The 24,951-nt window shown below is 40.1% G+C and overlaps 2 protein-coding genes and 1 non-coding gene across 6 annotated transcripts; all 3 read right to left on the reverse strand.

The window, feature by feature from the left end:
* Positions 1-596: 596 nt before the first annotated feature.
* kctd17 (potassium channel tetramerization domain containing 17) lies at positions 597-14,995 on the reverse strand. Of its 4 annotated transcripts, none has more exons than XM_077503292.1 (7): positions 14,575-14,995; positions 7,782-7,890; positions 7,410-7,501; positions 6,209-6,304; positions 4,924-5,049; positions 3,478-3,636; positions 597-1,794 (listed from the first exon to the last, which is right to left on the reverse strand). In XM_077503292.1, the coding sequence occupies exons 1-6, from the start codon at positions 14,917-14,919 to the stop codon at positions 3,520-3,522; spliced, it is 885 nt and encodes a 294-aa protein (XP_077359418.1). In that variant the 5' UTR covers positions 14,920-14,995; the 3' UTR covers positions 597-1,794; positions 3,478-3,519. The 4 variants fall into 4 exon arrangements, with proteins under 4 accessions (XP_077359418.1, XP_077359416.1, XP_077359417.1 ...); XM_077503290.1 differs by having other exon boundaries at positions 6,161-6,304; XM_077503291.1 differs by having other exon boundaries at positions 6,209-6,307.
* Positions 14,996-16,003: 1,008 nt separating this feature from the next.
* Positions 16,004-24,946, reverse strand: plbd1b (phospholipase B domain containing 1b). The gene is made up of 11 exons (XM_077503288.1): positions 24,618-24,946; positions 24,097-24,319; positions 23,881-23,964; positions 23,665-23,806; positions 23,447-23,590; positions 23,146-23,284; positions 20,029-20,229; positions 19,811-19,951; positions 18,996-19,181; positions 18,601-18,707; positions 16,004-16,654 (listed from the first exon to the last, which is right to left on the reverse strand). The coding sequence occupies exons 1-11, from the start codon at positions 24,682-24,684 to the stop codon at positions 16,478-16,480; spliced, it is 1,611 nt and encodes a 536-aa protein (XP_077359414.1). The 5' UTR covers positions 24,685-24,946; the 3' UTR covers positions 16,004-16,477.
* trnar-ccu (transfer RNA arginine (anticodon CCU)) lies at positions 24,825-24,897 on the reverse strand. Its single transcript has one exon. It is a non-coding gene; the product is annotated as a tRNA-Arg (tRNA).
* Positions 24,947-24,951: the final 5 nt, after the last annotated feature.

Here is a 24,951-nt window from a genome sequence, read left to right on the forward strand (position 1 = left end):
ATCATCACTTTCCCCCTGACAGCGTTCTTCTGTGACACGAGTTCTGTTCCGGTGTTGGACGAGAGGAAAATAGTCCAGCAAGCTGGCTGGGGGTCACGGAAATAAAAGCGTTTTTCTCTTCAAAAAACAATTTGTGTTCAAAAGAGTGAGACATTCGCATCACGATACTCCTTTCTGAAAAAAAAAAAAAGTCAGACGCCATTACCACCGGAACTACTTTTCTGTTCGTTCGTATCACTGCGCGGCGCCCCGCACGCAGCTGTTAGACGCGCATTAATCTACAAGTTGTTTGTGTTTTCGAAGGCGGAAGGCGCGACTATAAACTGTCCGCGGAATACAGGGCGCTGCAGACAGTTTATAGTCGCGCCTTCCGCCTTCGAAAACACAAACAACTTTTAGATTAGTGCGCGTCTATCAGCTGCGTGCGGGGCGCCGCGCAGTGATACGAACGAACAGAAAAGTAGTGCCAGGCGGTAATGGCGTCTGACGTTTTTCAGATGCAAATGTATCACTCTTTTGAACACAAATTGTTTTTAGAAGAAAAACGTTTTTAGTGTCGTGACCCCCTCCCCGGCCAACTTGCTGGATTATTTTCCTCTCGTCCAACACCGGACCAGAACTTGTGTCACAGAAGAACGCTGTCAGGGGGAAGTCAGTGATGATCGCACACACTGGAGGTGAGGATGAAATAGAGATTCATGTCAAAAAATCCGAAATAACCCATTAACAGCATCTCTATTCAAGCACAAATATTCAGCTGCATGTTTTTCCTATACATTTTAATTCTTATCCCCACCTCCTGAAAAATACTACTCTCTTGCAATCAAAACTGAACTTGGACTCTAAATGAGATTGTAAACTACACATGAATTCTAAAATGCACATAAAAAAAAAAAAACAACCATGACAATTTGACACGTCAGTCTTTTGCCGCTTGAACAAGGCACTGAAAAAACTTAAAAAAAAAAAAAAAAAAAAGTTACAGAACAAAATGGAGCCTTTTCAATCATCCCTTATATGATTATAATCTGCTAAACGTCTTATGTTAACATGAATCCTGCTACAAGTTTATTGCGAAGATTTCCACAACATGCCAGTTTGTATTCTCGTCTACAAAAACAGTTTGCTGTCTTTGCATTATGTGTATTTATTTTTTTTTTTTGGCATGTTTTCCGTCATATTATCACAAGATGGGAGATAATCCCAGTGGGAGGAGTCAAACGTTAAATTATACCGGGTGATTTTTTTTTTTCAAGCACGTTGTTCCCTACATTGGACAAAAATGTAACAGCCTACATGATACATTTCGAAATGAGAATTCATGTTCAAATACTTTGAGGTGACCTCTAACAACCGACTTGACGCCTTGTCTTTGGTTGTTTTGCATTCCTACCTACGAGCACATGATGCAATATTAGAAACATTACAGCAATAACAAGCGTCAGAAAACTCGTCATTCCGACGTTGATTCTACGTTCATCATATTGTGATTCAGGTTAGTCAAAATCTTTGGTCATAAATGTACTAAGCTTCACTAAATTCCTTTTTGTAAGGTCCCTGGAAAGCATTTCTGAGAATATTGCTTATAGTCGACTAAACATGTGCTCATCATCTTATTTTTAAGTTGGTCAATAAACCAATTCGACATGCTACAAATCTATTTCCGTCTTTCGGACGCCACATACACACACGCACACATTCCGAGTACAGGATGTTGTTTTGAGCCCTAAATAAATCATTTAGGTTCAGTTTAGGTCATCACGTCTACATCCGGGAGCCGTGGATCTGGAAAAGCTGCGGAAGAAAATAAGACAAGTTAGCGAGCGGATCCGCATTCGATTGCAGTGCATCAATTCATTAGTTACAGTATGGTCCGGTTGCCATGACAGCGATGATGATGATGAAAAATGGGGACGTACGTGATGGCTGGGGCGCGTCGACAAAAACATATATAACCAGCACGTCTTAAAATGTGTTTGCGTGTGCAGTGTTTGTGCAAGGGGACAGGGGAGAGCATACAGTACATCGTCACTGCACTAACAGGTCAAGGATATTTCATGTCACAGCATTGGTAATTAGAACCCGCCGAGTCGCTGCACTCCTTTCGTTATCTGAAACGGCGGGAGTGTGCGCACCCGCACACACTCTGCGTGCAGTCATGATGACAAGCTGCACTGGAGGCAGAAATCTGATCTATTTTGAACAGGAAATGCTTAAAAAAATAATTTAAAAAAATCGATTCGGCAATATATCACGATATTACATTGCGCAATTCTCGAATTGATTCAATAGGCGGCCGAATCGATTTTGAAACATCCATTTTTGATGGAAAAATAGTCACCAAAACGTCTTGGGGTTCACACCTTAAGTATGAAAGAATGTTATATTAATGCAGTGCTTCTCAAATAGTGGGGCGGGCCCCCCCCCCAGGGGGGCGCGATGCTCCATCAAGGGGGGTGCGTTTGACCTCGGGCAACATGCTTTTTTATTTTTTTATTTTGATGTGTTTTTTTTTTTTTTACTGTCCTCGAATAAAGTGGAATTGCACCTCCACTACATTAGGGGGCAGTGGCACTCATTATTGGCAGAGTGTGCGCAGGGAGCATTCGCTCGGTGGTGTAGGGGTTTTGTTTGCACTGAGCATGCGCACTTTGCACACAGCAAAAAAAAAAAAAAAAAATCAGCACAAATTATTTTATTTATTTTTGTTTTGCAGGGTCAAGTTTTTTTTGTTTGTTTTTTTTTTAAATATTGTGCTCCTGAGTTAATGTTGGTGATCAGTTTGAATGCATTATTATTTATTGATTTTATGTAATTTTATTTTTCTGTATCATTGAATTTTTGAAGCTAGTTGAAATTTGAACAATGTAAATTGGAAGTATTATGTGGGAGTTGTTTGGCGGCAAAAAAAAAAAAAGTGTGGAGAGAATAAAAATCCCAATAACATATGTGGGAATGCTTCAGCATTCCCACAATTACTGAGATGGTGAATTGTGGGTAATCGCCAAGTTACTGAAGCTTCCTCAAAAGATTTACACTGAAATTGCCTATAGATGCCACAAGATGGCGGCGAAGCACTATTTTTGTCTCAATGATGGCGAAACACTCGTTTAGTCTAAAAGTCTACTTCAACATACTTCCTTGGTACAGCCATTTCCCAAGATGGCAGCAAAGTAATACAAAAACAGTAAATAGGTGAGTTTTGGCAAATATTCTGTAGATCCCCCTAAAAAAAAATAATTTAGGTGTAAAACCACAAATAATTTGTTGCAAATTGTGGTCAAACTTCAATATGACTGCCATGTGCATAACATGAGTCCAGCCTTTTCCCAGATGTATCATTTCCTGTATAACACTTTTTTTTTCTCCCCCCCCCCAAAAGAACCCAATGCAGTGGCACGAAACGCCCAGAACTGAACTGACATTCACGCACAGTCACGCACAACTGCTATCGGACTCACTAACACAGTTCCTCACCCTTTCCCCGACTCGCTTTGGAACCAGAGGAACATGACTCCCTCATTCTCTAAGCCACTCATTCGGTGTGGTTTCTCTCCCTCCCTCCGCCTCCTCCTCCTCCTCCTCCGCCTCCTCCTCCTCCTCCTTCGCTGCTTCCTCCTCCTGCATCTCTGTCGGCTGTGGTCAGCAGGAAGGACGAAAGGACGGGGAGGAAAAACAAAAACAAAATGGACAAAAAATGAACAAACAAAAAAATGAATGCCAATGAGTGTCAGTGAGCAGGCAGATATATATTTACACTATATATCCATATGAGAGTGAAGAGTGACGGACAGTGAAGCCAGAAGTGGAAGGTCAGAAGTGGAGGCGAGTGATGAAGTGGGTGACATTTGATGACATTTCGGTGGGGAGTCAAAGCGCAAACGCACACAAAGCATAAACGCGTTTACAACTAGAGGAAAGAACCCCACGTTGACAATTTGGCACATATGCAGTGTGAAATTGTTTGAACACATTCGTCAATGTTTTTGCAAAATTTGTCTTTCTATGGCGCCCCAATGAGATATGTTTTTGGTCCATATAGTTTTTATTATTATTATTATTATTATTATTATTATTATTTTCTTTATTATTATTATTATTATTATTATTATTATTTAGGTGAAAATGTTATTATGATCATGTTTATAACAGTAAGTAAAAAAAAAAAAAAAAAAAAAACCTTAGCTGGTCATGACTGTCAGGATATAAAAAATACATTCAGTATAAAATCTAGTTAATTGGAGACCGGCCAAACTTTTTGAGTTACACATGTAAACCAATGTTGGGTCAAAAGAATAACCGAAAACTCATTTTGTTGGTGTTGTTTTGTGGGTTATTCATTTTGACAACCAAAACAGAGAGACACAGAGAGAAAAAAAGGGGAATTATTATTTTTTTTTAACAAAACATTTAACCCAATTTTGGGTGTTTATCATTTTACCCAAATTTTTGGTTTATATGATTAACCCAATCATTTGGATCGGTCCCTTTTTGACCCAATTTGTGTTATTTTGACCCATCTGTTTTTAGAGTAAATGACGTAATGCTGTACACTATATTCACATTTAACGTTTACCTCCTCTTATTTGAAACTGTATCATTATTTATTTTTTTTATTATCCATTTTCTTGACCGCATATTCCTCACAAGGGTCGCGGGGGTTGCTGGAGCCTATCTCAGCCGGCTTTGGGCAGTAGGCGGGGTACACACCCTGGACTGGTTGCCAGCCAATCGCAGGGCAATATTTGCCTTCTATTTTTCAATTTACTTACATCTCACTTTTTTTTTCTTTTTTTTTTCAAACAACAATGCTGTGGTGTAATTACGCAAGTCCTACATCTCTACTTGTGGGCACGTTTCGGACCGTTTCTTGGCACCGTCAGCACCCCACACCCTGGCCTGCGAGTGACAAAGGAGTTTCACCTTCGTTTTGTGACTTTGCTCCGTACCCAGCCCCGAACCGGGCGTGTGAAGCTCCTTGGAAACCACGCACAGAAACTCAGCCTGATCCTCCGTTCCGTAGCTGTACGACGAGCCGATGTTCACCATCTAGACGCGCGCGCACACAGGGGGGGGGGGGGGGAAGAAAGAAAAAAGTTTATCAGCAGGAAGTAAAGCTCAGCGAGGAAAGAAAAACACGTGAGCGAGGTAGAGACGCTGGTGTTCGTGCATGCTGGGTCGGGTCGGGGAGCGGACAGCCGGTTGGCGCACACTCAGCAGTGGACTGGACGAGAAGCATCTTATTTTTTTATTTTATTTTTTTTTTACTTGTGCCAACACATATACAGTACATTAGAACTACAGGTGAGCATCCAAAGAGACAAAACAAAGCTGTACTGTGTGCGTTTGAGCAAGGTGGCAAAGCAGGGAAGAGAGGGGCTAAAGGTGATTGCTAGCCTGACTTGCTGGGGGCGGAGCCTGTGCGCACTAGCATCAGGTGAAGGTCAGCACTGAGAGACATACACACTACCACCACGGTGAGAGAAAAATGACTTAGATTAAACCTTAAACTGATGTCAGGAACAGGAAATGATGCGTTTCCATCTTTAGTATACTCTTAACTAGCTGAAAAATTTTACACCAGTCACGCCTCAGTCCAGATTAGTGTTGTTCCGATACCGATACTGGTATCGGCAGAGGTGCCGATACTGCATTAAAACAGTGGTATCAGTATCGGTGAGTACTCACAAGTAACATGCCAATACCATACAACATACCATGTTGAGGAAAAAAAAACGTAAGTATCGGTATGGTATCGGCCGATACTGCAAAGCTGGGTATCGGTATCGGGGGCCAAAAAACGGTATCAGATATTGATATTTGAAAACAATTGCAGTAAATTGCATTGCATTATAAGAAATGAATAAAACCGCAACTGTAAGGCTTCTGATTTTTTTTTTGACGTATATAGCCGTCAATGGCAGTGAATGAGTGTGGTTTGGGAATGTGGCTGCTTTCTGACTCTGAAACCTATTTAAGAAGCTCAGCATGTGTCTCATGAGCTGCGCTCTCATTAAGCGGAGGCGACGCTATGCCTAAGGTTGAGTAGAGCTAATGGAGGTGCAGCAGGTAGGGCTCAGGTCTGGGCCGTGGGGTGGGGTGGGGTGGAGTGGGTGGGGGTCAAAGTTGAAGGGTCAGCAGTAGCGTGAGTCCAACCCACAGTCCAGAGTAGTCCAGTGCGGGGCTTTCTGCAGGCGCGCACGCTGACCTGCTCAAACTTCCAGCCGTCGGACATCGTGGAGACCATCTGGGTCAGCTCCTCCTCCTGGCACTGCAACACTCGATAGACGTGCTTAGGGGGAACCTGCTGGTAGGGCAGAGGATGGGGACTATTCAGTTTATTTTGGTACCGTCGTGCAACACGCAAAGAGACAAAAGACACCTTAAGGAGGGAGACTAATTGAACTGTCAGTAAATCAGCTATTTTCTATGTTCAGATGCATGCGACCCCCCGGCATGTACAGTTAAGTGCAGTGCAATACAACACAGGGAGAGTGGGAGTATGCTGGGGAGGGAGGTGATTATATAAGTGTGAGTGCAACCACCCTGAAAAAGAAAGGAGAGAAGAAGCAGGGGGCTGGAGCACACTCTTACGAGAAACACAAAAAGCTCACGTCACTGTAAGGCAGTGCTTCTCAAATAGTGACACCCCCCCCCCAACGAGGCTCCATCAAGGGGGGTGCGTTTGATCTCGGGGAACATTCTTTTTTATTTTTTGATTTTTTTACTGTCCTAGAATAAAGTGCAATTGCACCTCCACTACATTAGGGGGCAGTGGCGCTCACATTATTGGCAAAGTGTGCGCAGGGAGCATTCGCTCGGTGGTGTAGGGGTTTTGTTTGCACACAGCAAAAAAAAAAAAATCAACACAAATTATTTTATATATTTTTGTTTTGCAGGTTCAAGTTGTTGTTTTTTTTTATTGTGCTCCTGAGTTAATGTTGGTGATCAGTTTGAATGTATTATTATTCATTGATTTTATGTAATTTTATTTTTCCGTATCATATGGTTTGACATGGTCAGACAAAAAATGTTTCTAGTTTAATTAAGGATTTAATTTTATTTTCTAATTTCAGATGGACTTTAAACCTTTTCTGTTACAGCTATTCTTTGTTGTAAGTTGGTCCATATTTCTCTTTTTTTAATTCTCTTATATGTTAATACGGATACAGTGTTATGCAGAGATGTGCTTATAACAATTTTATAGACAAATGATTCTATTTATAGTCGCGGGGTGTGTGTGTGTGGGGGGGGGGGCTGTTTTCTTCTTACTGGGGGGGCATGACAAAAAATAATTGAGAAGCACTGCTGTAAGGTGACTGCGAGATGCTAACATAGTCGAAAAAAATTCTTCATAGTTTCTGAGTTCATTGCTAAAGCGGCGATGGAATCATCGATTTGGGGTTTACCTGCGTGGACTTGGAGTCCCTCTCTATGATGCGCTCTTTGATGAGTTTAATGAGAGGGGTGATGTTGTAGAACTCAGCCTCCTCCAGGACTCCTTGGAACAAAAAGGAACACACAAGTCAGCTAGTGTGTGTGTGTGTGTTGCAGACAGCCGTCTGCCACCTGCACCTGATTTCAATTTTTCACTAATTCAATGTCGGAAACTACCCGTCATTTCATATCGGAAGTGGCATGTCATAAAGACGATTCTGAGAAGTGTGGGTGGTGGCGGATTATGTCAGGATGTAACAACAACATTGAAAGAAAAACGTATTTAATTCTTCCTTTTATAAAACGGTATGTGTGCGCACGGCTTAAATGATAAATAGTGACACCTTCTTCAGCTAGTTCCTTGTTGTAGACCAGTTTGCCGTGTCGAAGGTAGTTGAGGATGGGTCCGAAGTAGGTGGGGTCTCTGTCAATCACATAGGCTCCTGTCTCATCCTGTTACACGAAAGGACCAGAAAAGTAGTATTGTCATGAACATTTGGGTTAATAACCGCTGGCTATTTGGGAGTTATTTGGGAGCTATTTGGAGCGCGCGGGCTAACGGTTAGCCCGCAAGCTAACCATTAGCTCGCGAATTGATGGCTATTTGGGAGTTAGCGCGCGGGCTAACGGTTAGCCCGCGAGCTAACCGCTAGCTTGCGAATTGATGGCTATTTGGGAATTAGCGTGCGGGCTACAGTTAGCCTGTGAGCTAACCGCTTGCTCACAAATTGATCGCCATTTGAGAGTAGTAATGGTTAGCCCGCGAGCTAATGGTTGGCTTGCAAATTAGTGGCTATTAGCGTGCTGGTAAACGGTTAGCCGCGAGCTAACTTTCTGTCAGAATTTTAAAACAAAGTTGTCTGTTTTCTAAGCTCTAAAAAGCCTTTCACATGTTGCAAATCACAAAAGCGGTTTCATAAACATGCTAAAAAGGCATTTAAGGAGTCAAGTGTTGGAGTTTTTAATAGTCAGACACCAACTTTTTGTTTATTTTTTCTGCAAATGAATATCGGCTTCAAATATCGGTTATCGGCCTCCTTGACGACCGATAATCGGTATCGCTATTGGCCCTGAAAAAAAGCATATCGGCCTATCTCTAATTTGGGTCACCAGAAACACCCAATAAAAAATTTTTAAGGATAACAACAAGCACAAACAAACATGGCCAGAGTTTGGGCGGCCATTAAGTAACACCTAAAAAAAAAAAACTTCTATTTTCAAGGTGACAGAGGATGAGGACAGCCATAATCACATTAGCGTGTTTTGGGAGCGTGTGTCCGCAGAGAAATCCACAGAGTGTTGGGAGCGGAAGGGCGGTGGAGGACGATTGGTCGTGACTCGTCAGTGTGGGCTTGACGACGGTGGGCAGGAGCTTCCTGGATGCGTCAGTTTCTTAAAGAAAAAAAAAAAAAAAAAAGTGGTACGAGCCAGGGTGTCACCGTGTGGAAGGAATCTGTCTTCTTTTAGCCATGTTTCAATACACATTATTATAGTGTGTCCGCAAGATGTTTTTCCACCTCTACTGTACTGTTAAGAATATTAGTTGAGACAAGTAGATTATGACTCCCTGCAGAGGTTAAGTACACCAACTCAAAGCCTACAATCTTAAACCAGTCTGTTTGCATTTAAAATAAGTTCAAGCCCGCCAAACTGTCAGAGCACTATTTCATCAAATGAGAACATTAGCATTCCCCCCCCCTGTAAACATTTGTCTCCCCGTGTGTTATATCGTCCCGTAACACAGATGGGAGGTGATAACGCGGGTTCAGACTTGTAAGCGGAATCCGCACACGGCACTGTCGGTTGGGCGGGACGCTTCCTGTCAAAAACGCGCACCGACGCGACTCGTTTAAAACTCACCCGCGGAAATGTTTAATCAGCATCAAATAGACACAATCTTCATAAAGAGGATTGTGTGCGTTATAATCCGCAGTCACATCATCCGCGCATCAGGATGGACGTTAGCTTCGTGGCGTAATTGGCTTTGGAGCAGCCAGGGTTCAACTTGGGAGGCATTAACGGCACACAAATGTTGTTGATGGGGCGGCGGGGCGTCTTAATAGCGGTAATCTCATTAAAACGGTCGAACGGCGTCAGACCGTGCGCGCGCATACGGACAGGAGGGAGACTCGAGAAGCTTGTCTCAAGAGAGGGACAATTCTGCAGTAACTGTCTGGATTGGTGATTTCCATTCTGACTTTTTGGAAAAAAAAATGCTGCCAAACTGGCACATTAGTATAGAAAGATATATTAGACAGAAGGGGGGGGGGGGTTGCTGTTAAAAATATCTGTTTATGTTTGGCACAAACTTCGAGGTTTTGTTTTGCCGGCCTGTTTGGTGTAAACACTACAATTTGCATTCATAACAAAAAATAGAAGCCGATGAAGAACGAGCAAGTAAGCAAGTTGTCAAGCAAGCATAAACTTTGACATGATGTGGAATTAAAAAGCTCTCTAGTGGCCAAGTGGTCCAGTGGGTGGAATAAAATTCAAATGTATCCCATTTGGGCTATTTTTACTCGATATGGGAAAGAAGTCATGCAGGAGCAGACTAGGCTAGTGGGCAGTTATGTTTTGGGGGTTTGACGAAAATAATTTTGCTTGCTAGTTGTTAAGGAGGAAGTCAACATTAAAATATTCTTTCCAATTGTATTCTCATGCGTCCTCGCTACTCTAAACACAGCATTCTGATTACTATTACCAAAATCCAATCTTTTTTTTTTTTTTTTTTAAATCCATCCCGCGGCAGCCATTTTGCCACCTGCTGTCGACTGAAAATGACATCACAGATGCTCAGGTAACGAGCCATCATGGGTCACCTGTTTTTCTGAGTTTGTTCATGTGACATTCACAAGCTGAGCCATGATTGGTCGAGCCCTGAGCAAAACTGTGATGTCATTTTCACTCGACAGCAAGTGGCAAAATGGCCGCCCCCTGAAGATGGATAAAAACCGCTGGATTTTGCTACTGAACTCATATTCCGCACAAACAATATTAATCAGAATTTAGACGACTTTAGGCAGATAGAAGATAATATTGTAAAATAAATAAAACAATAATAAAATATTTTTTGGGTTGGATTCCACTTTAAACAGCTTAAAGGACACTTGGGGACAACAGAATCACCAGAATAACATACGCTACACACTTGCTGGTTGCTAATGCTACAAAAGCAAAATGGTGCATTCAGGACACTTTCACAGCGTCGGAAACTTCAGTTTTCTTAGATAACATTTTAAGGGGGAAATAATCGGCCATTTGGCCCAATTTGTCGATTTTTTTTTTGGCTGATTATAATCGGCGGCCGATTAATCGGTCGGGCCCTACTTTGTACAGAAGGTCCTTGGTTTATGATAGAGTGGATCTCTGTTTTATTTATTTATTTATTTGTCTGGACACTAATGCTACTTTTTAATTTTGAAATCAATCCCTTTCTAAACTCCACTAAGACTGTAAATGTCAACTTTATAGATGCTACATCTGCTCTCCCGGCGGTTTATGTTGTGGTAAAGATGTTTGCCATGATGCATGTTATTTTTTTTTTTTTCCCTGATGGGAGCAAAAAAAGGAGCCACTGGAAGCCAGAAAGATCGAGCACACAGCTGCTGAGCCCTCTTCTATATTTAGTATGCGGAAGAGGAACTGATCTCCTCAAAATCGTCGCTGCACTTATACTGTCTAGGCCGCCCGCCCACATGGGCGAACGGCTCAACCTCCCCATGTGAGAATGTGTGGCCCGATGGCTTTAACTGTTTTTTTTACTGGATACGTATGTCAGAATGCAGACAGATAGAAAGGCGCCAAGCAAGGGCAAATAACAGCGACACAACGGCCTAGCTCAAGTCATCTATCTAGTCATGACGAGCCCTAATCTAGCAACACCCAGCATGAGCAGAAGCCACTATTGGTGGAAATAAAATTGTAAAGTAACTAATCTAAGCCATGCAGCGAACATTCTGTGGTAGTATTTGCTGGAGGGTTTGAAATAGCTTATTATGTCGACTGCGGGGAATCTTCAATCTCACCGAATGAGCGGATGCGTTTTCCTGCAACCGAAGCAAAAGACAAAATTCAATTTTGGCGCTTTTTGCCCGACAGCAGCAGGGGGGGAAATATTCCTACGTGACCTTCGGCGGCGACATAACAGGATCTATCTACCCTTGCATCGCCAGAAGACACACGCATGATGTCTCTCCTTCGCATCTTTATCTTCACTTTCTCCGTCCTTGTCGTTGTCACCCTCAGCGCCGATGACTCACTTTTTTTCTTTTTTTTTTTAATCCCCTTTTCCTCACCCGCCTCTCATTCTGCTCCCAACAGCGGCAGTGTTGCGTCTTGGAGGAGATATCACACTGCTGTCACGCTTGAGAAAACAGGAGGCGTGTCATTGGTGAGGTTGAACATGGTTGATTGATTGATACAGTAATCGACGACAGTCTTTTGTCATCAGCTGGTAACTATTTTTTTATTCAGCAGGTTTAGGTTCATATTTAAAAATTCCATTAACTCTTTGACCGCCAAAAACGTTTAATGACGTATTCTAAAATCCTAATGAATGCCGGCAAACACGTTAATTTACGTTTATTACGTTTTTTTGTTTTTTTCTCAATGGGCAGCGCAACGTCTTGTGCAGCGCCTTGTCACTAAGCAAAAAATATTAGTGTCAAAGTCACTGTTGTGCAAAAAAAATGTACTTTTCACAAAAAGCTTGTTTTTGTCTTAATGACACCAAAGTTGGAGTTAACTGTAAAACTCACCACACAACGTAAAGAATTACATCCACTGTATATTTAAATACAAAACGTGCTTCGTTTCTAAAACACCGCTAGCCTAGCACGAACAGCAAGTTAGCAAATGCTAACAGGAAGACACGAAGTTAGCGTTGACTTCGGTAGTGTTTTTTTTCCTTCAATTAACGAATACCCACACACAAATCTTGTGGGAAGACTTTCTAACAGATGAGATAACACTACGCAAAGGCACACATTCTTCCCAATGTGTGAAAAACGCGTTATTTTAACACAACCTTCTTCTATACTCGCTTAAAGTGCGGACGCCATGGATGCATGGCGCCGCACTGCCCCCAAGAGGCCAAAACACACAGGAACAGTCAAGTGATCTTGGTTTATATAGCACTTTCAAACAGCCTTAGCTGTCAGTATTTGTATTATATATATTTTTATCGGCATCGGCCTCAGAAAGTGCATATCGGTCGGGCCCTAGTATGTTCTTAGAAAATACATTTGTACAAAAAAAACAAAAAAACATCCTATTTGTAATCTTTGTGAATGCTGCACGTGACGAGGATGTCGCTCTCCCCCGCCACATTGGATGCTGCTATACAGCCACTGTGAGTGCGCAGCCTCCTGCAGAAGAGAAGGCACGTGTTCCTCCATCTGACTCCAGCTACATTCACACTACGGACGGATGCTGACTGAGGCGCACGGAGCATATCAAATAGGAGTGCATGTGATAAGATGGAAACACGGCCAAGGCTGATTTATCGGTGCTGATATTTGGCATTTTGACAAATGTCAGCATCAGCAATTTTGAACGTGTTCAGAGTCAAGACAATTTTTCATTGTCTGCGAAAAATCTTTTGAAGCCTTTTACAAACCCTGATGAAAACCCAAAATTAGCTACGTTTGCAATGCATTTGTATCAGTGAGCTGTCTTTTCATTTATGTATTTATTGATATTTGCATTTTATAAATGATGTTGATGATGAACCTGAAGTGTTGAAAATTTTTAAAAAATTGTCTTAATGGCATTTCATTTTGTTAAATTTTGACTCTAATATTTTCTCTTTTATTGCAAATGAACATCGGCTTGAATTATCGGTTAACTTAACTCATTTGCTCCCAAAAATGTATAAACAAGTTTTTTTTTTTATGTTTTAAGTGTCCCAAAGACATATTTTTACGTTTTACTTATGCTAGAGCATACAGAAGGCTTTAATGCAGCCTCTCAACTGCAATGAACGGTTGAAAAAAATTGTAGATATTACACAAACAACCAGAAGGTGGCAGTAGAGCAAAGGAGATCAATCAGGGCCATCTTGAAAAAAACGCTCAATTATTCACAATTCTAAATAGATTTGTGAAAAATTATTAAACTTAGCTACATTCTCATGCTAATTGCTGCAAAACGGAAACAGATAGAAACGTACTTTTTTTTCCTGATGAAAAAAAAGACTTTAATCTTTTTTTCTTTTTTTTTTAAACATATTGGTCTAGCACCACTACTAGTAGGGGTGTTAAAAAAAAATCAATTCGGCAATATATCGCGATATTACATCGCGCAATTCTCGAATCGATTCAATAGGCGGCCGAATCGATTTTTAAACATCCATATTTGATGGAAAAATATTCACCAAAACGTCTTAATGTTCACACCTTAAGCATGGAAGAATGTTATATTAATGGAACATTAAATATGTTATTCCAATGCTGTTCAAACATGAAACAGATTACAACCTACATAAGACTGAAGTTTCAGGTAAATAAATACGTTTTCATACAAATCTTACACTGTACAAGTTTATTGATTAGTATTCTCTAAATTTGAATTTAAAAAAAAAAATCGCAACAAACGACTTATGAATTCATATCGGGATTAATCGGTATCAAATCGAATCGTGACCTATGAATCGTGATCCGAATTGAATCGTCAGGTACTAGGCAATTCACACCCCGAACTACTAGTACACTCTTTGTCCTCATTAGTAAGACTTATTCGTTCTACTAGTGCACTGAATTGTCTTACTAGTGAGGACAAAGAGTCTACTAGCAAATGGACAGTTCAGTCCAATAGTTGGATAAATAAATGCCTTTACACAAAAAAAAAAAAAAAAAAAAAAAAAGCTTAAAGTTGAATTACGAAATGATGCCGTAAAACAGTCAATAGGAGAGATTAGGACTTTCAGAAAGGTACTTAATGAACATAATTTGACTATAGTTGTTATTGAAAAGGGTTATCCTCGTGAGAGGGACAACATATTAGAAACACTTCATGTTTTGGCTCGCAGTACATAGGGCAGGTGTACCTTGTAAAATATTGAGTTTTGTCAAAGAGAAAATAAGAAAATAAGCGTAACGAGAGTGCTCGTGTGGACCAGGGCGTCCTGTTCGGGCTCACCGTGTCCGAGTGCAGGTCTTGCTGCTGGCACAGCCGATACAGGAACGAAGTTTGTTCTTTTAGCAGCGTTTGCCTCGTCGTCAGGAACACGGTGCCGCCGACGTTCAGCCGAACCCACTTCCCATTATTTCCTCCGCCGGGGTTAATGACCGAACCGTTACCGACGCTATGCGACGTCTTCCCGCCGGGGTCGGTCGCGTTGGCGGGAGGGGACGCGGTCGCGGTCGCGGTCTCCGCCGCCTCGTTGTCTTTGTTGTTGTTGTTGTTGTTATTGTTGTTGTTGTTGTGATGATGGCAGACGTGCAGCGCGGGGTCCAGCTCGTCGTCCGCCGTGGTGGCTGCCATTTGGAAAAGGGCGCTTCGCTTCCCCTCCGTACAGTGGAGAACAGCGAATTTGCGCCTCCGCGTTTTCTATCGGTTACTACCAACCCGCAGCAGTTATGGGCGTGGCCTGGATGGTTCGCGGTGCATTGTGGTCCTGGTAGTTTTTCAGTCCAGAATCAATTTCGCAAAATAGCTTAACAAAACTAGAAAATGCCATTTCTGGGGAAATGGCGTGTGAAGGATGGCAGGCTAAATAAAAACCAGTGGATTAGGAATAATATTGAATGATGTTGAATGATACTGGAATATATTGAAGTTGGAATAAAGTGAATTTGATGAAATGGAAGATGTAGAATGTGGGAAATAATCGGGTACGAAATCGGGAATTGTGGGTAAGGTGTGAATTTTGGAACAGAAAAGCTGGAAGAGCTCATGGCGTGACTTGCTGGAATATATTGAATTTGGAATGAAGTGAATTGGATGAAAAATGTGGAAGTAAATGGAAAATGTAGAATCTCCCATTAAGAATAATGGGGGGAAAAATCGGGTACGAAATCGGGAATTGTGGGTAAGCCGTGAATTTTTGAACTGAAAAAAAATGGAAGCGGTCGTTGCGTGAATTTTTGGAATATGTCGAACTTTGAACGGCGAGAATCGGTTGAAAAATGTGGAAGCAGTAGCGCGTCAAAAAAGTGCGACGAATAAAATGGAATAATAAGAATAGCGGGAATGATGTCGAATAACATGTGTGAAGATTACAACCATGAACATTTAGATAAAATACATCATACTCACCAGAGGTGCTGATTATTAAAACTATTTGTGCTACAGACATGTTCCTGCCCGCTGTGTCAGTACAGACATTGTTTGTTTTGATAAATATGTGAATACATGGCTGTCCTGATACTCATAGCTCCTTTAGTATGTTGCTCAACTGGGTGTTCACTATCTTGCTCAACTTTCGCAGGAAGTGAAAATGCAACACACAAATGAAAGAATGGTACAATGCAAACAAAGGCAAAAACAAATTCGCTTCACGAGTGGACCAGCGTATTATTATATTACTTCATTTCGGTTACCAGCAAACACTGCACACAGGAAGTAAAAAAAAAAAAGAAAAGTCAGCTGTGTTATGAGAACTCGACATAGTACATTGATTACCTGCATTGTCCTTTCCATACTGTGCACTCTTTTCATTCTCTCAATCCCAATGTTTAGACTCTGGTTACATAATGTAAAATTGCAGGAATTATTCAACCACAATTGTTTGAGAAACCATGAATAAAGTAAAAGCCACATAGTGCGTCCTGTAACCGTCCGGCGCGACATGTCACATAAGTTCAACATTAACATTTGCGAGTGATGCTGGAGGAAAAGGTCAGCAGATCCTCCTCTGGGAGAAAAAATAACACTTTGAATTTTATCCAAAGATCTGCTCGACTCAATCTGCAAACAGCGTGTATCACGTCTCTTTGCGTCCAATGCCAATTAGCAATTGTTAGCGCGTAAAAACTGACACAACATTCTATTATAACGGTGTATTTATAACCAGATATTACAGAGGGGATGACAAGTGCATTTAGGGCCGGCGTAGAGTGTGCTTCATAGTGATAAAGGAAAAGTTATACTTGAGGGGAAGCCCCACGTGGCTGGTGATGTTAAAGGAGTGCCACGAGAATGGTCGCAGACCCCCCTGTGTTGTGGGGCCGTTTATCGCCTCTGCGGCCAGCTGGAGAGCCATCTGGTAGTCAGTCACCTGTGTTATTATGAGACAGGAGCGAGTTGGCGACGTGTATTTTATTGCAAGTTTCTGTTTTGTTTTTTGTTTTTTTGGCACAGATTCTGCCAGTTTATTTCTCGTAAATTTGTGAGGTTTTTTTCCTCGCAAAAATTTGCCACATTGTAATGTAGCAAAAATGAGAGTTTTCTTCTTGTAAATTTCTGACTTTTTTTTTCTCTCAAATTTGCCATTTTATAATGACACAAATCTACAAGTTTATTTCTCGTAAATTTGTGGGGGGTTTTCTCGCGAATTTGCCACTTTATAATGTCGCAAATATTCACGTTTTTTCTCGTAAATTTGTGAGTGTTTTCTCTCAAATTTGCCATTTTATAATGAAACAAATCTACAAGTTTATTTCTCGTAAATTTGTGTGTTTTTTTTCTCAAATTTGCTACTTCATAATGTCACAAATCTGCAAGTTTATTTCTTGTGAATTCGTGAGTTATTTTTCTCACAAATTTGCCACTTTATAACATCACAAACCCGCAAGTTTATTTCTCGTGAATTTGTGTTTTTTTCTCTCAAATTTGCCACTTTATAATGTCACAAATCTGCTAATTTATTTCTCGTAAATTTGTGAGTGTTTTTTTCTCTCAAATTTGCCACTTTATAATGTCACAAATCTGCTAATTTATTTCTCGTAAATTTGTGTGTTTTTTTCTCGCAAATTTGCCACTTTATAATGTCGCAAATATTCACGTTTTTTCTCGTAAATTTGTGAGTGTTTTTTTTCTCAAATTTGCCACTTCATAATGTCACAAATCTGCAAGTTTATTTCTTGTGAATTCGTGAGTTATTTTTCTCACAAATTTGCCACTTTATAACATCACAAACCCGCAAGTTTATTTCTCGTGAATTTGTGTTTTTTTCTCTAAAATTTGCCACTTTATAATGTCACAAATCTGCTAATTTATTTCTCGTAAATTTGTGTGTTTTTTTCTCGCAAATTTGCCACTTTATAATGTCGCAAATATTCACGTTTTTTCTCGTAAATTTGTGAGTGTTTTTTTTCTTAAATTTGCCACTTCATAATGTCACAAATCTGCAAGTTTATTTCTCGTGAATTTGTGAGTTATTTTTCTTGCAAATTTGCCACTTTATAATGTCACAAAACCTGTGAGTTTATTTCTTGTAAATTTTTGAGTTTTTTTCTTGCAAAATTGACACTTTATAATGTTCCAAATATGAGGGGTTTTTTTATTGTAAATTTTCGAGTTTAATCTTGCAAAATTGCCACTTCATAATGTCGCAAATATGAGAGTTTTTTTTTCTCATAAATTCGTGAGGTTTTTTTCTCTCAAATTTGTCACTTTATAATGTCACAAATCTGCAAGTTTATTCTCATAAAAATGTGTTATTTTTCTCGCAAATTGGCACTTTATAATGTCACAAAGCTGTGAGTTTATTTCTTGTAATTTTTTTATTTTTTTTCTTGCAAAATTGCCACTTTATAAATGTTGCAAAATATGTTTTTTTCTTGTAAATTTTTTAGTTTAATCTTGCAAAATTTCCACTTCATAATGTCGCAAATATGAGAGTTTTTTTGCTCGCAAATTTGCCACTTTATAATGTCACAAAACCTGTGAGTTTATTTCTTGTAAATTTTTGAGTTTTTTTCTTGCAAAATTGACACTTTATAATGTTCCAAATATGAGTTTTTTTTATTGTAAATTTTCGAGTTTAATCTTGCAAAATTTCCACTTCATAATGTCGCAAATATGAGAGTTTTTTTCTCGTAAATTTGTGAGTTTTTTTGCTCGCAAATTTGTCACTTTATAATGTTGCAAATATTGATATTTTTTTCCTCATTTTTTTTTTTTTCCCTCAGAATATTACCCCGTTCTCTTCAAAAAAATGTATTTACATGTGGCCCCACGCCATCCTACACAATCGATAGTCACACAAACACATTTATTCACCTTGGTGTCATAACAACCACCGGGGCGTGGTCTCCTTAGGTGCAGGTCGTTACGGCAACAAATGGTTTTACACGGATGGCCCTTGGCATAAGGATCTCTTTTGTAGTCTGAAACACATCCGATACAGGACACGCCTCTTACATCCACACAATTGGTTCCGGTTTCAAATTATTTGTTCAGATTTTTTTTCCCATAATAGACATGTAAATCTACTGCAACCTATATTCGCTGTGTTTATTTTAACATGCATGTTCAGTCAATTGGCTACAAATTGTCTATAGGTTTGAATGGGAGTGTAAATGTTTGTTTACAGGTCATGAAAAAAAATAAAAATAAATAAAAAATAAAAAGAGGTCCATTATGTCAACATTGATTCTGACATTATTGCACCTTACTGTTGTATCTCATGATGTGCTTGAGGGACCTGAGGTCAAACACCTTGGCCTGGTCCCTGCGAAGGATTTTGGCTCTGGGGCAAAGGTCGTAGGAAAAGTCTTCTCCGTATCTCCTCCACATCACGTCGTAGCCACTCAGGTTGTAGATGTCAACATGAAATGGAATGTTGTAGGATGGCCAGTAGCCTTAAAGAGTAAAGCAAATGTTATCCAGATTAACTCATTCACTGCCAATGACGACTATAGACGTCAAAAATCCAAGCAAACAGCCAGTGCAAATTTTGACAAGAAATTTGAATTTAGTTTTAGTTATACATTGTTTTCATTCAGAGTTATTAATCCCAACTGTTATTAATAACAACAATGACAACAATTTCATTACTAAGTGCTACCATCGTGCATAGTGATCGGTCTTGGTCTTACTGAGACCACAAACTGGGTCTCGACCTCCAGAAGTCAATTTAGTCGACTAAAATTGCTCTTTATTTTTTTCGACTAAAGTTGGATTAAAACTCAAATACAATCAGGTGACTAAGTTATGACTAAGGCTTTAATTATATTTAGTCAGAAGACTATAACTAAAACTAAATTGAAATTTCTTTTTTTTTAATTAAAATTTTTATATAATTTAATTTTATTTTATTTTTGACGTCTATAGTCGTCATTGGCAGTGAATGAGTTAAGTAGAGGTAGGGTAGTAACATAAACACGACTTTGACTTACCCGTTCCTCAGGACTGACTATTACTCACTTGAGTTATATTATTCAACAGTAAAAGTACTCTTGTCACCAATATGTGGATGTTTACGTGTCACCTCCTCGTAAAGCTTGAGTCTGGTCAGTGTGGATAACTTTCCCAGGGATCTGCTCCACAACGGTCAGCGCTCCGGTCCTGATGCTCCGTCCAGGCGAAACCTTACTCAGGTCCACCACCATGTACTGGCTGTTATACGTACCTGCAACACGGGAAGAAACGTCACTTTCGTCGCCGGCCGGCAAGCCAAATCGGGATCCGTCGCGAACCATCTCTGACCCGAGTTATATTTGGAGAAGATCCGCGCCCACTCCTCGCCGCTGCGCGCCAGGCCGTTGGCAAGGCGCGCTCTCTGCCAGGCCAACAGGCTGTGAGGAGTGAGCTGAGAAAACAAGGAGGCGTTGAAGACGCCGATGGAGGTTTGAGTCAGCAGCAGGCCGCTGCCGAGCAGGTAGAAGTCGTCCAGTGACGTAAGGAAGCCTGTGGGATGAGGAGGAAAGAAACGGGGAGGTCACGTGGAGGCCGAGCTTACAGGCAATATTATGCAGTACAGTACTTTTAAAAACAATATCGCAGTCTTTTATTATTTTGTAAGTGGAATTATGTGCTCACTAAATTCCATGAAATGCTGCGAAGGGAAATGGCAAGGGCCGAGAAGAAGACAGAAACCCTTTATAAGGCACGGAACAATATGCCACATGCTTAACTTAACTCATTCAACGCCAATGACAACTATAGACGTCAAAATCCAAGCAAACAGCCAGTGTTAATTTTGAAAAAAAGAAAAAAGAAAATGTAAAATTAAAATTTTCATTTAAAAAAATAGATAATTTAGTTTTAGTTATAGTCTTCTGACTAAATTTAATTAAAGCCTTAGTCATAACTCAGTCACCTGATTGTATTTTAGTTTTAATCCATTTTTAGTCAACAAAAATAAACAGTAATTTTAGTCGACTAAAATTGGCTTTTGGAGGCCGAGACCCAGTATGTGGTCACAGTAAGACCAAGACCGATCACAAGAACGTCACCGCCCGTGTTGTAGGGTACAAGGAATCCGTTCTACGCACGATGGTAGCACTTAGCAATGAAATTGTTGTCATCGTTGTTATTCATAAAAACAATGATTAATAACTATGAATGAAAACAATGAAAAACTCAAATAAATTCAAATTTCTTGTCAAAATTTGCACTGGCTGTTTGCTTGGATTTTTGACGTCTATAGTCGTCATTGGCAGTGAATGAGTTAAAAGCAGTACAACTCTCATCTTTCAGCAGAGAACAAAGCTCTTTAAGATATCACGAAGTAAAGGAAAAACAAAGATGGTCATTGATAGTGTAGTAGATCACACAGCTCAGACATAAGACTGTCAATGAATTCAGGGTGTGATTTATCTTGAGCCACACTCAGCTGGAGATAATCATACCATATATATTGTCATCTTTGTCCATTCGTGTTCTATATGAGCTTTCGCGATTCATTTAAAATGCATTGGCGTACATCCGTATAGAAGAAGGAAGGACATTTAGTGACATTTTGATGTTAGACTCCATATATTATAAAAAAAAGAAAGAAAGAAAAAAAACTAATACCTAATTAAAACTCATTTGCTCCCAAAAATGATATTTCTATTTTAATTGTTTTAAAGTGTCCCAAAGACTCATTTATATGTTTTTATGTTGTTGTTTTTTATACGAGACCATACAGAAGGCTTTGATGCAGCCCAGCAGTTATGACAAAAAACTGCCAGCAGGTGGCAGCAGAGTATAAGAGATCAACCAGGGCCATGTTACAAAAAATAAGAAAAAAACTAATACCTAATTAAACCTCATTTGCTCCCGAAATTTATATTTCTATTTTAAATGTTTTAAGTGTCCCAAAGACGTATTTATACGTTTGGTTTGTTTTTGTTGTTGTTTTTTTTGTTTTGTTTTTTGTTTTTTTTGTTTTTTTTTTATAAGGGAGCCTACAGAAGGCTTTGATGCAGCATCTCTACTGCAGAGAACAGTTGAAGCAATGGTAGTTATTACAAAAACAGCCAGCAGGTGGCAGCAGAGTATAAGAGATCAACCAGGGCCATGTTACAAAAAATAAGAAAAAAACTAATACCTAATTAAACCTCATTTGCTCCCGAAATTTATATTTCTATTTTAAATGTTTTAAGTGTCCCAAAGACGTATTTATACGTTTGTTTGTTTTTTTTTTGTTTTTTGTTTTTTTGTTTGTTTGTTTTTTTATAAGGGAGCATACAGAAGGCTTTGTTGCAGCATCTCTACTGCAGAGAACAGTTGAAGCAATGGTAGTTATTACAAAAACAGCCAGCAGGTGGCAGCAGAGTATAAGAGATCAACCAGGGCCATGTTGCAAACAAGCTGATTTCCCCACAGTTCTAAGCAGATTCGTGAATAATGATGAAACTTGGCTATATTCTCATGCTAATAGCTGCAAAACGGAAACAGATAGAAATATACGTTTTTTCTGATAAAATAAGAAACGTATTTTTATAGCAATTGAACACAATATTCTTTGGGCCTTGCAAAATCAGTCAAAATCCAGTAAAACAGCCAGGAGCCACAGGGGGTTGCTGGGAGTGAATGGGTTAAACTAGTAAGTAATTACTAGAAAAAAAAAAAAAGAAAAAAAAAGATAAATAACTAATAACTTAAATCAACTAAAACTAATATTTAAAAAAAAAACTAAAATAAAGCATTTTAGGGGAAAAAAACAAAGCTGCTCTAAAAACAATTAAAGCTAAGTGAAATAAAACAATTTAAAAAAAAAACTCTAATGGAAAATCTTAGTCCAAAGTAGGGTTGGTCTTGGCTTACATTGTATCATAAATGTCATCTGGTGTAAGCAACTCTTAATGGCATTGCTATTGTATGTTGACAATACTGTTATTTCACTATTGGATATTGGATTAAATTATAATAATAATAATAATAATACGGTTGACTGCACTAAGGAATCGTCTGGTCCTGACCTACATATGCATTTGTAACAGTTCAAGTTGTCATAAATAAATCTCTTCATTGTAACACAGTGAAGTCACATCCTCCCCCCTCTAAAAATAGCACAAGTTGTATTTGAATAGCAACAGAGCCTGTAAGAGGATTTTTCTTGACCTGGACTCTGACAAATCTTTGCTGATGAAATGACTTCGCCTGCTCTGACCCGACTGTAAGGGAAAAAACACGAGACTTTGTGGCTTTTGTGCGCACATTGCATGGGATGTTTAATCATCACTGCCGAAGCAGAGGAATTACTTTAAGGTTGAAGGTTCACAACGGATTTGGTTCAACTCGAAGCAAGTTGCCGTTATTCTCTCGGAAATGTGTCGCAATTTCGGTGACGTTTACTGGTGCAAATTTGTCAATTTTTCGTCTGCGGGAGTTTACCTGGGTAGCTGCTGAATGACATTTTTCCAGTGGCCGCATGTGACACTCTGAGGTCCCAGTGTTTATAGATGCGCATGGTGGCTGCGTAATTGTACCAGCTGGAGTGACCCAACAGCAGGTTCTCAAAGCCAGATGTCACCTGGGACGCAGAGAAATGCTTGCTTACATTCTAATACATAATCATTTGAAGCGTATTCCTCATAACGACAAAAGAAAACAAAGGCAAATCTACAATTGAGAATTCCTCACAGCTTGGGCCACGTGCGCCCCCCCCCCCCCCCCCCCCCCCCCCAAGCCTGACCTTTATGAGAGCCGTGCAGTGGCCCATTCCCGGCATCCTGAAAGCAGCGGTTCGGCCAGATTCGGGACGAGGCGTCAGCGCGGGGACGAGGTCCAGGAGGTCACCGACGCCATTCAGAAACTGCACAGAAAATGCAGACAGAGGCTGGGGGGGGGGTAGAGCGAGATGAGTACGATGACACGGTGATAATGATCCCTTGCAAAACACACATGACACACCTCGACGTGTTTGCCTTTGGCCCACTGTGCAGCCCCAGCGACGAGGCCATCAAGTTGGGCTAGGATCAGTCCCAAATGTTTCCACAAGGTGTCACTGTTCTGCTTCTGCTTCACTTGTTCTCTGGCCCACTCGTCCTGTTTGCTGTGGATCACAGAAGATCGACAACACTTTCAATCCAATTCTATCCATATGTAAACATATATCAACATTTTTACCTTAAGAATCTTTTCAAGGGGTTCAGAACCTTCTCATCCTTTATTAGCTGAGGGTACATGTTGGAGTAATGATTAAATATCTGTCTGCAATGAAAGAAGAAGCCAAAATAAATGAAATGTAAACAACAACAAAATATACAGCAATGCTTCATTTAGGTGCATTTACAGTGTTTCACATTTTCACTGTAATGTTTCCATAGTAAAAAGTCATCCCACCCAGCAGTGAGGTAGCCTTCCAGGTAGCCCGCCAGAAAGAATGTCGTCTCATCTTCCGCTTGGACACCTCCATAACCAGCGCGGATCTCCAGGATGCCCCATCCAGTGAGGTGAAGGCTGTCATTGAAGTAGCCATAAGCGCCGCCCTCCGTCTCCTTCACCCCCTCCTTCAGAAGGACCCTTTTCTGGGCAGCATCCCAGTACACGGTGGCCTCACGGAGCTCTGTCATTGTCAGAGGATGGATCAGGGTCACAGGGGTTGAGGTTAAATAACACACATTATGGAACACAGCAGTGTCATAGGCGTTGTTAATATATGTTCTTCTTGCTTGACCTGTCTTGTTCCTGGAGCACAATAAACATCATTCAAATTATATTTGCAAGTATAATATGCAACTTTGGATATGTAAATTCTATATTTAACAACAACAACAAAAAAATCTTTGTGTTGTTTTCAGTAGTATAATTAAAAATCTCATTAGGATTTTACTTGTTCTAACTCTACGAATAGCAATACTCACGGCAAGTGTGCACTGATGCAGCCAAAGCGTTCAAAAGGATGCACAGTTTAATGCCCTTCTGCTCCATTTTTGCTTTTCTTCTTGAAGTCCCGTATTTCTCAATAATCCGAGTGCAGTCGCCGTTGTTCTGAGTAAAGATTATTTGTGGAGCTTTGAGATTTTCTGAATATCCCGGATGAGGAAGGAGAGAAAAAAAAAAAAATGGACCACCCCAGATGGGACTCGAACCCACAATCCCTGGCTTAGGAGGCCAGTGCCTTATCCATTAGGCCACTGGGGCATATTAATATACCTACTATGTTTATAAATTATATCTTTTGTTTTTCACAATATG

The sequence above is a fragment of the Festucalex cinctus genome, chromosome 17 (assembly GCF_051991245.1).
Source record: "Festucalex cinctus isolate MCC-2025b chromosome 17, RoL_Fcin_1.0, whole genome shotgun sequence".
NCBI classification, from domain to species: domain Eukaryota; kingdom Metazoa; phylum Chordata; class Actinopteri; order Syngnathiformes; family Syngnathidae; genus Festucalex; species Festucalex cinctus.

Bases quoted from the DNA above. Each gene is read 5' to 3' on its own strand.
- kctd17 (XM_077503289.1), bottom strand. From the start codon at position 14,919: ATGGCAGCCACCACGGCGGACGACGAGCTGGACCCCGCGCTGCACGTC. The intron at 7,502-7,781 runs GTGTCACTATTT...TTTTGTTCCAAG, and splicing joins CAAGGAACTAGCTGAAGAAG to GAGTCCTGGAGGAGGCTGAG. The intron at 6,308-7,409 runs GTAAACCCCAAA...CTGCCCTACCAG, and splicing joins GGGACTCCAAGTCCACGCAG to CAGGTTCCCCCTAAGCACGT.
- plbd1b (XM_077503288.1), bottom strand. From the start codon at position 24,684: ATGGAGCAGAAGGGCATTAAACTGTGCATCCTTTTGAACGCTTTGGCT. The intron at 23,591-23,664 runs GTGTGTCATGTG...CCCCCCCCCCAG, and splicing joins CCAAAGGCAAACACGTCGAG to CCTCTGTCTGCATTTTCTGT. The intron at 20,230-23,145 runs GTAAACTCCCGC...CTCATCCCACAG, and splicing joins GTCATTCAGCAGCTACCCAG to GCTTCCTTACGTCACTGGAC.